This window comes from Nymphalis io, chromosome 27, assembly GCF_905147045.1.
Source record: "Nymphalis io chromosome 27, ilAglIoxx1.1, whole genome shotgun sequence".
In the NCBI taxonomy this organism is placed as follows: Eukaryota; Metazoa; Arthropoda; class Insecta; order Lepidoptera; family Nymphalidae; genus Nymphalis; species Nymphalis io.
Window position 1 is genome coordinate 3,214,867 of NC_065914.1, and position 13,980 is coordinate 3,228,846.

Sequence of the window (13,980 nt, forward strand, 5' to 3'; positions counted from 1 at the left end):
AAAATGTTAACTCAAATATTTTAACGCCATTGAATGCCTTTTGAATAATTTAAAGAACCGGGAAAAGTGCGTTTTAGAGCAGAAGTGTAAGCAAACATTACACTCAATTGTAGTCCATTTAAAAATATATTGTACAAACATTGTGAAAAAAAAATCGAGGCCTTTTTTTTAAATTTAAAATGTTCCACTTACCTTTTTTATATAAATAATAAGATGTATAGTGGCAATTCTTAATAAAGTATATCTCGTTTTCTCTCCAGGGCAATAGAAAGCTCATATTCATAGATAACCACAGTCGCCTCAGCGATTACGTTGATCCGGAACAGCAGAAGTTACCAGGAGCGATTTTGGACTTGGAAGAAAATCTGAAGGTCTTCAATAATGCTTTGAAATTGTCGCACAAAGACACCAAAGTTGCCATAAAGGTATGCACATAATGATATACATTTTTGGACAAAGAAGCCTTTAAAGTCTCACTCGATATTAATATATTTAATTAATTATATATATCATTACTAAAAGTATAGATTGCCACATACCCGCTGCTATAAAGATGTCGTATTTACTAGCTGTGCCTGCGGTTTCCACCCGCGTATAACTTAAAGAAATAACTATAAGCGGACTTATAATATTTCAGTATATACAACATTTTTAGTTTTATTTACGTTTGATATTAGCTAAAGTTTCACCCAATGTAACTGAACAGTTATTTGATAGCATTTAAGTGAAGTTAGCCACAATACATTAGTAAAAACCGCACTCAAATCCGTAAAGCCGTTTTGAAGATTAGCGTGCACAAACGCACGGAAAAAAAATTGTAACAATTGTTGGTTCGACGCAATAGTTGATAAAGACCCCCGATAATAGTTTTACTCAAATATCTTCCATGTACAGACAGCGATCAACTACAATTTTATAATATGTTTAGATTTATTTAATTATTATTTAAGCTGGCAATTAAAAAAGTTTATAATCATACATAATTCCCCGTTAAAAATAAGTTTATATCATAAATGCAATAAAATGTTCTACCCAAAAATGTGTCATCAATAGGTGGGACCTACGGCTCTTCAAATAACGTCAGCGGAGAAGACGAAAGTGTTGGGTTTGCCAGTTCTCTTGAACGACGTTTACTACGCTTCGGAGATTGACGAGGTGAGTGTTTCCATCATAACTAAGAATGTAGTAAAGAAGATAATACTTTGATTGATTTTCGTCTGATCGGGTTTTGGTCTTGGTAACTATACATGACAGAAAATGGCCAATCAGATTATAGTGCGCAAGTATGTGCGCAAATCAAAGTGCACTCTCGCTTATGTCAATCCAAGGTCAATTTTTTTAGTATAAAAATGCAAATAAAATAGAAACGTAATAAATTTGTCATGGTAGAATATTTGACGAGTAGGGTTCGCACAAGGTCCTTCCACTAATGAAAATGTTCTGAATTACAGGTGTGTCTCGTGGACGAAAACCAGTTCTCGCTGTCCATCATCAACGAGTCGACCCCTCTGAGCTTCATCCACTACGACTGTGACAACATCGTGCAGTCCATCATACATATCCGGAACAGATGGGAGCTGAGTCAGCCTGTAAGTCACTTGTGTGATTTATTACTATATATATGTCTTTATTTTAGGGTCTATTGATAATTTATAAGATCATTTTATTTCGTTTTAGTATCATTGTTAATTGATTTTTAGTTAGTGAAGCGAATAGGCAAAGGGGCTCCTGGTGTTAGTTGGTCACCACCGCCCATAGGTCTCTATACCTATGGGCGGTGGTGACCGTAATAAATTTTAACCGTTTCTAACACCGCCATTGCGCCACCAATCTTGGGGACTAAGATGTTATGTCACTTGGAAACGTTTATCATAATAGTTGTAAGCACTTTGCATAAAAAATTAAAAATCTGTATTAATAAGATTTAGTAAATAAATTTGTATTTAAAATTGATTTCAATGTTCGGATATATTATGTAGCATTATAAAATAAAAAATTCTAATTTGGCTATGTCTTGATGTGCCAGAACTCGATGCCGGTCCACCAGTATATCCGGCCCAAGGACGTCCCGTGTTCGCTGCTGAACATGGCGCTGCTGAACCTCGGCTCCAGCGACCCCACGCTGCGGACGGCCGCCTACAACCAGCTGTGCGCGCTCATCGCCACCTTCCACCTCAAGATCGAGGGGCAGCTGCTGGACACTTCGGGTGAGTCCAGCGCGAGGCGATGTTATTTACCACTTAAACGTAAATCAAAGTTCGCATTATTTTTTCTTAAATTATTTCAGGAAGGCAGACGAGCAAATATGCTTGTTGGTAACTGGTCATCTTTACCCGTAGACACTGGCACTGTAAAAAATATCAACAATTCTACTAACGTCAATATTGTACCTGTAATTACACTCACTGCTTAAACCGGAATACAACAATATTCAGTATGAGTACTAATATGAAACGAGAGAAAGTTACTTACCCAGACGGGCATAAAAGAATCCCTACCACCGTCCGTATATAGATTATATAATTTATTTAATGATATAATAATTTGAACAGGACTCTGCACTCCTTTCAACAACACGATCTTCATAAAGTCGGTCAGCGAGAAACTCGCTCACAACGAACCGCACCTGACCCTCAGGTTCCTGGAGGAATGTATACGGGTAAACATATTGGAAATATATTGTTACGTTACGTTGACCGTCAGCCAATCGTGAGTCATCCTTTTGGTTGGAAAGTACGCGTGTTGATTGGAGCTTGAAATATATAATAAATGTAATTGTGGAATTATACTTCTGGTGTTATTTCTAAATTCCTTCGGAGTGTAAAACTATTAAAAAATAATGTATTGGGTTTTTTTTGTCTTGTTTGGAGGATATTGTCATTATAAATTATCATATTTTTATTAATTGCCTCATTGCCTGGAGAGTAGATAGTGCGCGCCTGTGTTTGTTTTACGGTTAAGCATTGTGATGTCTCCTGCGCAGTTTCCTATTCGTACAGCGATCTCTTTCAAGCATCATATGATAGAAGCGTAACTATGAGAATGAAAAACTACATACAAATATAAACGCATATAATGAAATAGATTAATTATAATTTTAACGTAACCCTAACGGTTTTATTTATATTTTCAGGGTTTCCGAGTATTGACCATTGAGCTGAAACATTTGTGCCTAGAATACATGACGCCTTGGTTGGCTAACTTAGCCAGGTAAGTTAATTATCACTTTCACTCGCACCTCACTATATATTTCACACTTTACTTTATATTAATATAATACTCGTTACGTAGCTTTACAAACGTCGTCTCTTTTCGTTTTTTTTTTTTTTTTTTGATATATAATTATTGTCACTTATTAGTCAAGCACTCAAATACTTTTATAGAAATGTAATCGGCGCAAGAACTCTATACATGCAGTGTTTGCTTTCAAATGGGTGTACAACAAATGTTCCTAGTTTTAGTACAAAATTTATTAAGATATAATGTATGTAACGTCCGCTAGCAAACCTTTAATAAATAAATAAATAATTACACCCAGACTCAGGACAAACATACATGTTCATGCACACAAATGTCTGTACTGGGTGGGAATCGAACCCACAACCTTCGGCGTGAAAGGCAAGTATCTACCAACCAAAACCAAAATTGGATATATAAGAATGATTTTTTATAACGTAAACATGTTATAAAAAAACACTCTTATTCAATCAACCAATCAACAGCCAGTCATCGTCCACTGCTGAACATAGGCCTCTCCCAAGGTGCGCCAAAGCTCCCGGTCTAGTCTACTTACTAAAATGTATTTATTAATAACACTTAAGTCCGTCAATAACACCCAAAAGGTAGGAAATTACTCAGTCATGTATTTATTTTTAGATTTTGCAAGCCGTCCGATAACCCATGGCATCAAAAGCGAGTAGACCATTACATACAAATTTTAGAAAAACTGATCACTCTAACCATTGAGGAGACAGAAATGTACCCCTCGGTGCAGGCTAAGATCTGGGTCTCCATCGGCCAGGTGCCCGAACTGATCGATACGGTGCTGGACAGCTTCATACAGCAAAGCGTCAACTCTGGTGTGTATAACGAACGAGCTGATAGTTAAATGGTGTAAAAGCCAAGTTTACCAAAGTTGGATTAGACCGACGAAAAGTCCAAAATTACTAATATCGATTTTTAATTAAAAGCAACTTCGCCGACATTCAAAACGTCATTTTAAATCTCTATAATGAATGTCATAGATAATTCAAGAGCTTGACCAATGATATCGCGTTAAGTACCGAGATGGCCCAGTGGTAAGAACGCGTGAATCTTAACCGATGATCATGGGTTCAAATCCGGACAAGCACCACTGAATTTCCATGTGCTTAATTTGTGATTATAATTCATCTTGTGCTTTACGGTGAAGGATAACATCGTGAGGAAACCTGCATGTGTCCAATTTCACTGAAATTCTGCCACATGTGTATTCCACCATCCCGCATTGGAGCAGCGTGGTGGAATAAGCTCCAAACCTTCTCCTCAAAAAGAGGAGAGGAGGCCTTTAGCCCAGCAGTGGGACATTCACAGGCTGTTACGGTACGGTTATGGCGTCAATTCAAGGTTAAACTTGTTTATTTGTCTTTACTCCTTCTGTGGTTTGGATAGACTATAGACTCGAATAACTCTAATAACAGTCGATTATTTCGAGATATCTAAATTATTCATTTTATTGTAATTAACGCTGCATACATTTTTAATTTTTAATATATTTTAAAATATTTCACAGTGGTTGATGAACCACTGTGAAATATAATAATAAAATATATTATTACTGGACATAGAATGTCTATCTTTTTTTAAAATTAAAAATAACATTCAAACAGTATTAATTACTCTGTGTTTATTTATATATATAACCGCATTGGTCTATGAACTAGCTTTTTAAAAAGCTTTAGAGCTGTAAATGCTGGGTTCAAACCCCGGTATGACCAATAAAATTAATTTGGTTATTAAGAAGTTCTCAAGTTACGCGTGTGCGCAGCTAGCGCACGTGACCTCGGCTTCCCGGATGTCGTCGAGAGTAGTGTGTGCGCAGAAACGTGCACTAATAATATTGTTAATATTGTTAGTCTCTGATAGTATGACCGCTGTAACGTAAATCCGTCATCACAACAATGTTGGCAATATTCAAAGCTTTTTCTGTACCTTCTAGTACCTTCTGAGGAGTTTGTCTACGAGTTCACAAATAATCAAAGGTGTTTTTAGGTCTCGGATCTCCAGTGGTCGAGATAATGGCGGATACGGTGGTGGCCTTGGCCTCCGCGAACGTTCAGCTCGTATCTAAGAAAGTTATCGTCAGAATGTGTAATGTGAGTCATTATTTTAACTATTTGAAAATAGAATACATATTTGTTTTCTTTATTTTTTTTTAATTTATTTAATTTTTTAAACATTTTTTATACTATAATAGTTTTTTCGTAATTACAACCCGCATGAGATAACTCGCGAGTTCGCTCGGATGACATGCGTACTGTTACACCCCTACTTTACATGGGATAAAACTGAGACTAACATTGCAAAGCAAGAATAAGCTCCAAACCTTCTCCTCAAATAGGAGAGAAGACCTTAGCCCAGCAGTGGGACATTTACAGGCTGTTTCTGTAACTTTGCAAAGGCTCAGCAGGAGTCAGTCTCTTCCCAAACACGCTTGCGACGGTTGCCTAAAGATTTAAAGGTTTTAAGGTGAGGGAGTTAACAATCGAGGGTCCCCGAGGCGGTAAATTGCGATTGTTCATATTTATGCCATTGATCAAATGAAATAATGATCCTTTTACTATAGAAAGTACAGCATGTATGTATTATATATTAATATATTTGATCGCACAACACGAAGTATATAATCTTGCTGAAGACAGGCTTAAAACAAATTCTCTACCTGACAACATGGCTTGGCCAAGGTGTAGGGAGTTTGTACTTGTGTATAAATTTTTTTTTATATAAAACACAGATTATTCAAATACATACGAAAATATATAAATATAAATGTATTATGTATGTAATATAAAGTGAAATATAAACTGTTATGACTGCATAGAGTCAACTCTTGCAGGGCTATGCCTACGGTCTTACAACAAGATCACAGAAAACTATCAAATTTTATCTGTTGCCAAATTAAAAATAATACTTTAACTTAAATAACGCTGTCTTTAATGAATAAAGGGATTCGATTTTGATTTATTCAATAGCATAAACATTAACTATATAATTATAAGCCGCGCTCTATGAGAATGGGATGGACCTTTGTCAAACTCTAACCAAAATGACAGCGAAGGAGCAAGAAGGGGTATTGATAACCATGTATATATTGGTCTATATGTATGTTGAACTGCCAGAATAATTTCGCGTGATTGACTCTGACCCATTATATCAAATTACTAAAATAATCGTACTATTATTATAAATCTCCTGAGCAAAAATCCATACTAATAAACAAGTATCAACGTCTCGCGAGCATCGACGCGAGTTTGCCGATGTCTGACGTCACCGCTGGCGGTGGAGACGTATTCTATTTCCAAAAAGTCGGATCCCATTCTGATCGCGCGCGGATTATGCAATTGACCATCTCTGCGACCCTTGACATGTACGAACACCTATCATCCTGCAGGCTCTGTCCAAACCCAGTGAGTTTTTTTTTTTATTTTTTTTAATACTTTTATTTTTTTATTGTTTTTTTGACAATTTTATTTTTTTTATTTTCTTACAACGTACAAACACATCAATTCAGTACAAGACCTATTTGAAACGTTTTTGCGTCAGAAACGTTACATATACGTTGCACTAAAAAAATTCTCTTATAATTTTCATTTAGCACACATTGCTTCAATAAATGCACGATTAAATTCGAATAATTTCAAGTTTCTAATAATATTTTTTAATAGGTTATAGTTAAGACTTGCCAATCGTCGACGGCGAAGCTGAAACAACATATAATGTGTGATGATATTGCCATCCTCGCTAGATTCTTGGTAAGTCCAATCCTAGACCAGAACCAAATTTTGCGTCCACCTTCAACCAAAAGACGTCTTGATTAAGTAACCAGTGTCCGCCCAGTGGTCGAAATACGACCATAGACATTTTTCAAAGTTTGAGGAGAAATCTATGAAAATGTATTATTCGAATATTTTTACTGATAACACTAAAACTTGTCAACAAAATCGTTGACTAACAAAGGAGAAAAAGCTATTGAACTGGTCTTTGCATGTTTATATGTAGATAATATATTCTGTTTATTTTTTATTTATCAAGACAAACTCGGGTAAAGTCCATTTTTGTTTCTTGTCTATAAAAAAAAACATTCGTGTCATATTTTTTTATTAAATAACAGATTAAAAACGAATGTTACCAAAATATATATGATTCAAGTATTTGATTGTCATTTTACAATATACAATTGAATAAAAAGCCGAGCCTGGTGATGTGAAGTGGTTTGTGTTGCCGCCCAGCTGATGCTGTCCTTCAACAACTGCCTGGACGTGGCGAGCCACCTGCCGGACCTGTTCCACACGGTGACGTTCCTCGTGTGCTCGGGCACCGTGTCCATGCGCGCCGCCACGCACGGGCTCGTCATCAACATCATACACTCGCTCTGCACCTGCAACTCGCCCAGCTTCTCGGGTGAGTGCCGAAATAAACACCGCAAATCTTAGAAGAACCGGCGAAAGAATCTAAGTTCTCTAAGCTAAGACTTTTTTGTCATATTTTACAGTTATAGGTATTATACAATAGCAGAATTATATTTTTCATTTGCAATGGTCTGAAGGCGATCGTTTCAGTGTCAAAGCGTGCAATAATCTAAAAAGTCATCGGTTTTGTAATATCCTTTAGCAGACAAACTATTTAACGATTATTTTAGATTTTACAGTTAAATATTTTTGAAATGACGTAACTAATAACACAATATTATATCAATCAATCAATCAACAGCCAATCGTTGTCCACTGCTGAACATAGGCCTCTCCCAAGGTGCGCCAAAGCTCCCTGTCCTCCGCCTTCCGCATCCAGTTGGTGCCCGCCACCTTCTTAAGGTCGTCGGTCCACCTGGCTGGAGGGCGCCCTACGCTGCGCTTGCCGATTCGCGGTCTCCACTCTAGGACTCGTCTGCTCCAACGGCCATCGGTCCTACGACATACGTGACCAGCCCACTGCCACTTCAGCCTGCTAATTTTGCAAGCTATGTCGGTGACTCCGGTTCTTTTCCAGATAATCTCATTTCTGATCTTATCCTTCAAAGATACTCCGAGCATAGCTCGCTCCATAGCACGCTGAGCGACTTTGAATTTGTGGACTAGTCCCGCAGTTAGTGTCCACGTTTCGGCACCGTATGTCATGGCAGGTAAGACGCATGGTTGAAGACTTTCGTCTTCAAACATTGCGGTATAGACGACTTGAGGACTTGACGAAGGTTGCATTTGGCATTTGGCAGCATTTGGCAATATTATATAATAATAAGAAAATCAAAGCTTTGTTGTAGCCTGTGGTAAGTTGTAAACCCGCTGTGCTTGAACAACAAGAGATTCCAAGGTCAAGGTTCTATTAGTTCGAGAATGTTCGACATCAGAGTCAATCGTGGAACTTTCTCGAAATTTATCATTTATGATTCGTGCATTAAAAGTATTTATGTATTGTGAAATGTTTATTTCACAGAGGAGACGCGGCGAGTCTTAATGTTATCATTGGACGAGTTCGCTTTGCCGAAATTCTACCAAATGTTCGGTATATCTAAAGTGAAGTCAGCTGCCGTGACCGCGTTCAGAAGTCCCTACAACAGACACACTGCAGAATGGTAAACAACTGACTTATACTAACAACTTTTTATTTAAAACATCTATAGGCGATTTGAAAGCGAGATATACTACGAATAACGCTCACTTATGCTGTCAAGCGCTTCATCAGCTGATGCTCTCATTTATTTATTTATTAAGGATCTCCAACAAAGGATACACTCACGTGTACAATACATCGTGGAATAGTGTTTTAAAATTTGTGCTTCTTCAATTATAGGAGACCACATGAAGCACATAATACAATGACTAAACACAATTAAAAAAATGACAAGAAAGTTATGAAATGGCCTAGTGGTTAGAACACGTGAATCTTACCGATGATCGTGGGTTCAAACCCGGGCAAGCACCACTGAATTTTCATGTGCTTAATTTGTGATTATAATTCATCTCGCGCTTGACGGTGAAGGAAAACATCGTGAGGAAACCTGCGTGTGTCTAATTTCATTGAAATTATGTCACATGTTTTCGGGTTCCTTCAAACGAGGCGTGAAGAGGCATCTTGCGGGCCGGCAAGGCGAAGGCGGCTAGTGCAGAACGTTTTTCCCGTCTGTACTGGCCGTCGTCGCGTTTGGACTCTACTACCACTTACCATCAGGTGGAGTAGAGTCATTTGCCCTCCCGGCGAATATAAAAAAAAAAAAAAAAAATGTGTATTCTACAAACCCGAATTGGAGCAGCGTGGTGGAATAAGCTCTAAACCTTCTCCTCTAAAAGGGAGAGGAGGCCTTAGCCCAGCAGTGGGACATTAACAGGCTGTTACAGTTACTCAACAAATTAACATAGGAACTAGTTACGCGAAGCTGCTCCAGGAAGATAGCTGACGTAGATTTCCCTCGAACCAAACGATAATGTGCATTTATCGGGAATCCTAAATTGCAATTTAGAAATAAGTTTCTTTATTATAACGTTCTCACCATTATTATATTATAAAGCTTACATCGAGTAGGTTGTACATTTAATTGTAAAATTAACTTTAATTTATTAAATTAGTTTTATAATAGTTTTTGGTTCTTTTTCGGCCTTCCGACTGTAGCTAACGTAACTAGTAACGTAGAGTTAGAATACAGAGCGACGGCTGATGAAGGAACAGGGTGGCACCTTGTGATTGCGTAGCGGGTATATTATACATATACTCCGTTGTTGGATATTAAAATAATAATATGTATATTTTGTTAACGGTACTCTGTTTTTATTTATTTTTATATTTATTATATTTGTTTTATGAGTACGTATTGTTATGTTCGTCAAGAAACGAACATTATCATTTATTATGTGCCTTGTAGAAAACACAGCATCGCATTACGAAGAAGCAGTGTCGACTCATCTTTATTGTTGTACTTACTCTCGTGTGTCTTAACCCGAATCCATAGATGTTCATCCTCTACCTTATTTGAAATATCTATGGTCATATCTCACCGCAAGGCGGGAACCGGCCTGTCAAAGTCATTGCGTGTGTTACTCGCCGCCAAGTTATGTACGATTTGAAATTTTTAATAACTTTTAAGTTATAAAATGAACGAAAACGAACCGAACGTTGTGATTACTAACGAAGACGGGTCGGACTTTACTGGTGGTAGGATGCTAACATCCGCCTGGCTTGTTACCACCGTACGCATGGTGAAAAACTCGTGAAGTGGCTTGCAGCCGCGTTTCGAGGTCAGCCAGCGTACAGCCAGAGCCCGAGCGAGTATTGCCGCGATGGGTGTTGGTCCGGTTGGAGACGGCTGTTGAACCAATGCCGGGGGAAACTGTATTGACCTGCCGGTCAGGGAGACCCGAAGAAACGGCTGTTCCGCTGGCCGCCCGTGGCATAGTACAGGGGCCCGAGCGTGCCTAACCAGCTCGTGAGGCTGCCCCACCAGGCCACGCATAATCTCGGGGTGGACCGTCGTGCCGGTTGGTGACCGGTAGGTGGGGTCCCGGCGGCCACTTCCGGGGGGGTTCGGGGGCCCTTCCGTCCGGCGGGTCAGTGTATTTTTCCTTTTGGCAACCACTTGGGGAAACACGCCTCCACACTTTGCCCATCCCTATCGTGGCAATACATCGCTCGCTTCACGTCTCTTTTCCATTTAATTTCTCCCAAATGGCGCAACAAAAAAGAAATAACGGTCGTACAGCGGTGCTCACCCCCACCATACCCTCGCTGTTTGAGGTCGAGTTCTCTAACATCCGAGGACTCCACACTAACCTCAACGCTGTCCACCACCATCTCGAGACAGCACGGCCAGCAATGTTGTTTCTCACGGAGACACAAATACTCCGTCCTGCCGATACCAGCTACCTTAATTATCCCGGCTACACGCTTGAAGAATCCTTCAAAGCGAAAGCCGGAGTATGCTTGTTCGTCAGGACGGATGTTTGCTGTCACCGACTGCGCTGCTTGGAGGACCCCTCCTTCTCCATGTTGGTGGTACGTGTGGACCTGGTTCGTCAGAGCCGAGTCTACGTGTGCCTCTACAGATCCCACAATGGTGACTTGGAGACAAGCCGACTATTTGACCATCTTAGTCGGGTGGCAGATGCTGCGCAAGAGCAATTTCCTAACGCGGAATTGGTGTTTTTGGGGGACTTTAATGCTCACCACGAATCCTGGTTGAAATCCCTCAAAACTGACCATGCTGGAAGGACTGCTCATGCTTTTGCTCTCACAAATGACGACCCAACTGGTTGATCAGCCCACCAGGATCCCAGACATTGATGGGCAAGCACCTTCTCTACTGGACCTTCTGCTGACTTCTCACCCGGTGGAATATCAGGTTGTGGTTCAGGCTCCTCTTGGCTCTTCGGATCACAGCCTTATTTCTACCAGAGTGCCACAGGCCAAACTGCCGCCACTAGCGGTATGCAAACGTCGCGTTTGGCACTATAAGTCGGCGGATTGGGACGGTATGCGCGATTACTATGCGTCGGTCCCTTGGAAGGAACGTTGCTTCAGTGGGAATGACCCGACAGCTAGTGCCGCTGCTGTTGCTGGCGAGATCATGCTGGGAATGGAATACTACATTCCTAGCTCAGATCTCGTCAGTAGGAGTACGCGTAACCGTTGGTTCACTCGTGAAGTTGCCGATGCTGTATCAGCTAAGCAGGCGGCATATCGCAAGTGGATCAACGGCTGCATTAGCGGGGCATCTAACATTGACTCACTGAAAGCAAACTATAATAAAAATTCCAAGTCCTGTAGAAAGGCATACACGAGAGCGGATGCACAGCGCATTGTACAGATTGGTCATGACCTTGTTTCGCATCCTAGGGGCTCCCGTAGCTTCTGGCGTCTGACCAAGTCTGTGCAAAACAATTTCTGCCAACCTTCGCTGCCACCGCTCAGAAATCCGGACGGATCGCTAGCTCACAGTCCGCAAGAGCAAGCTGATCTCCTGGCTAAACTCTTTGCCGACAATTCCGTCATCGATGATTGTAGTGCACTGCCACCTACAATACCTGCATGTGGCCATACGATGCCTGACATTAAAATCAGGCAACGTGATGTGCGTGCGGAGCTGCAATCACTTGATGTACGGAAAGCTAGCGGTCCCGATGGAATACCAGCCATAGTGCTGAAGAAGTGCGCAGCGGAGCTGTCTCCTGTGTTAACGCGCCTGTTCCAACTTTCTCTCTCTTCGGGAAGTGTGCCGGAGGCTTGGAGAAGAGCTAATGTGCAAGCGGTTCCCAAAAAAGGGGATCGGTCTGACCCGGCAAATTATCGGCCAATAGCTATCACCTCAGTACTTTGTAAGGTGATGGAACGGATTTTAAACAACCAACTGATCCATTACCTAGAAGATCACTGTCTAATTAATGATCGTCAGTACGGTTTTCGACCAAAACGGTCCACAGGTGATCTTCTAGCGTACGTAACACACCTCTGGGGTGAAGCTATCGACAAGCATGGAGAATCGTTGGCTGTCAGCCTCGATATCTCCAAGGCTTTCGACAGGGTCTGGCACAGAAGTCTTCTCTCCAAGCTACCGGCATATGGTCTGCCTGCTCAGCTATGCACCTGGATTGCCAGCTTCCTACACAAGCGTAGCCTTCGTGTTTTAGTAGATGGTTGCGCTTCACAATTCTATGTAGTGAATGCTGGGGTCCCCCAGGGATCTGTGCTATCTCCCACACTCTTTCTTTTGCATATCAATGATATGCTCTCCCTTGGGAACATACATTGCTATGCAGATGATAGTACAGTGCATGGTGGATACCACGGACGCGCAGTGGCTGGGCGGGCGGAAACTGAGGAGAGGCGGGAGAATCTTGTCATTGAACTCGATAGGACGTTAGATCTCATCGCCAAATGGGGCTCTGATAATCTTGTTGAGTTTAATGCCAAGAAAACACAGGTATGCGCTCTCACGGCGAAAAAGTCAACATTTTCCCCTCTTCCCTCCCTCTGTGGTACTCCGCTGGTGATGCAAAGCAAAATCGCCATGCTGGGGATTGACGTTCGCTGCGACCTTAGTCCAAGGGATTACATCGAGGCTGTTATAAAAACAGCTTCACGGAAACTCGGAGTTCTGAACAAGGTGCGGCGCTTTTTCACGCCACAACAACTGTGCCTGCTGTACAAAACACAGGTACGGTCTTGCGTGGAATATTGCTCGCACCTTTGGGATGGCTCCGCTAAGTACCTACTTGAGGCCTTGGACCGGTTGCAGCGACGTGCCGTACGCATTATTGGCGACGTAAAGGTCACAAACACCCTTGAACCTTTACAATTGCGTCGTGAGATAGCAGCACTGAGCGCTTTCTATCGACTGTATCACGGCGAGTGCTCTGAGGAATTATTCTCTCTAATTCCTGCTTCCCCCTTCCTTCTTAAGTCCACGCGGGCTGGTTCTCGATGTCACCGCCTAACTGTGACATCAATTCCATCGCGAACAAAGAAATTTGGCAACTCCTTTCTTTGTCGCACTTCCAAAAAATGGAATTCCTTACCAGCTCACGTATTCCCCTCCTCTTACAACCCGGGTTCCTTCAAACGAGGCGTGAAGAGGCATCTTGCGGGCCGGCAAGGCGAAGGCGGCTAGTGCAGAACGTTTTCCCCGTCTGTACTGGCCGTCGTCGCGTTTGGACTCTACTACCACTTACCATCAGGTGGAGTAGAGTCATTTGCCCTCCCGGCGATATAAAAAAAAAAAAAAAAAACTCAGATTCGTCT

At 41.2% G+C, this 13,980-nt stretch overlaps 1 protein-coding gene across 1 annotated transcript in view; it reads left to right on the forward strand.

Moving 5' to 3' along the window:
• The window catches only part of LOC126778734 (neurofibromin-like), a 76,713-nt gene that overhangs the window by 36,577 nt on the left and 26,156 nt on the right, over nucleotides 1-13,980 (forward strand). The window contains exons 37-48 of the mRNA XM_050502356.1: nucleotides 261-425; nucleotides 1,054-1,155; nucleotides 1,452-1,589; nucleotides 2,027-2,207; nucleotides 2,553-2,659; nucleotides 3,134-3,210; nucleotides 3,877-4,079; nucleotides 5,251-5,354; nucleotides 6,429-6,665; nucleotides 6,924-7,010; nucleotides 7,488-7,659; nucleotides 8,689-8,827. Of these exons, the coding sequence (XP_050358313.1) occupies nucleotides 261-425; nucleotides 1,054-1,155; nucleotides 1,452-1,589; nucleotides 2,027-2,207; nucleotides 2,553-2,659; nucleotides 3,134-3,210; nucleotides 3,877-4,079; nucleotides 5,251-5,354; nucleotides 6,429-6,665; nucleotides 6,924-7,010; nucleotides 7,488-7,659; nucleotides 8,689-8,827 (1,712 nt within the window). The remainder of the gene's footprint in view (nucleotides 1-260; nucleotides 426-1,053; nucleotides 1,156-1,451; nucleotides 1,590-2,026; nucleotides 2,208-2,552; nucleotides 2,660-3,133; nucleotides 3,211-3,876; nucleotides 4,080-5,250; nucleotides 5,355-6,428; nucleotides 6,666-6,923; nucleotides 7,011-7,487; nucleotides 7,660-8,688; nucleotides 8,828-13,980) is intronic.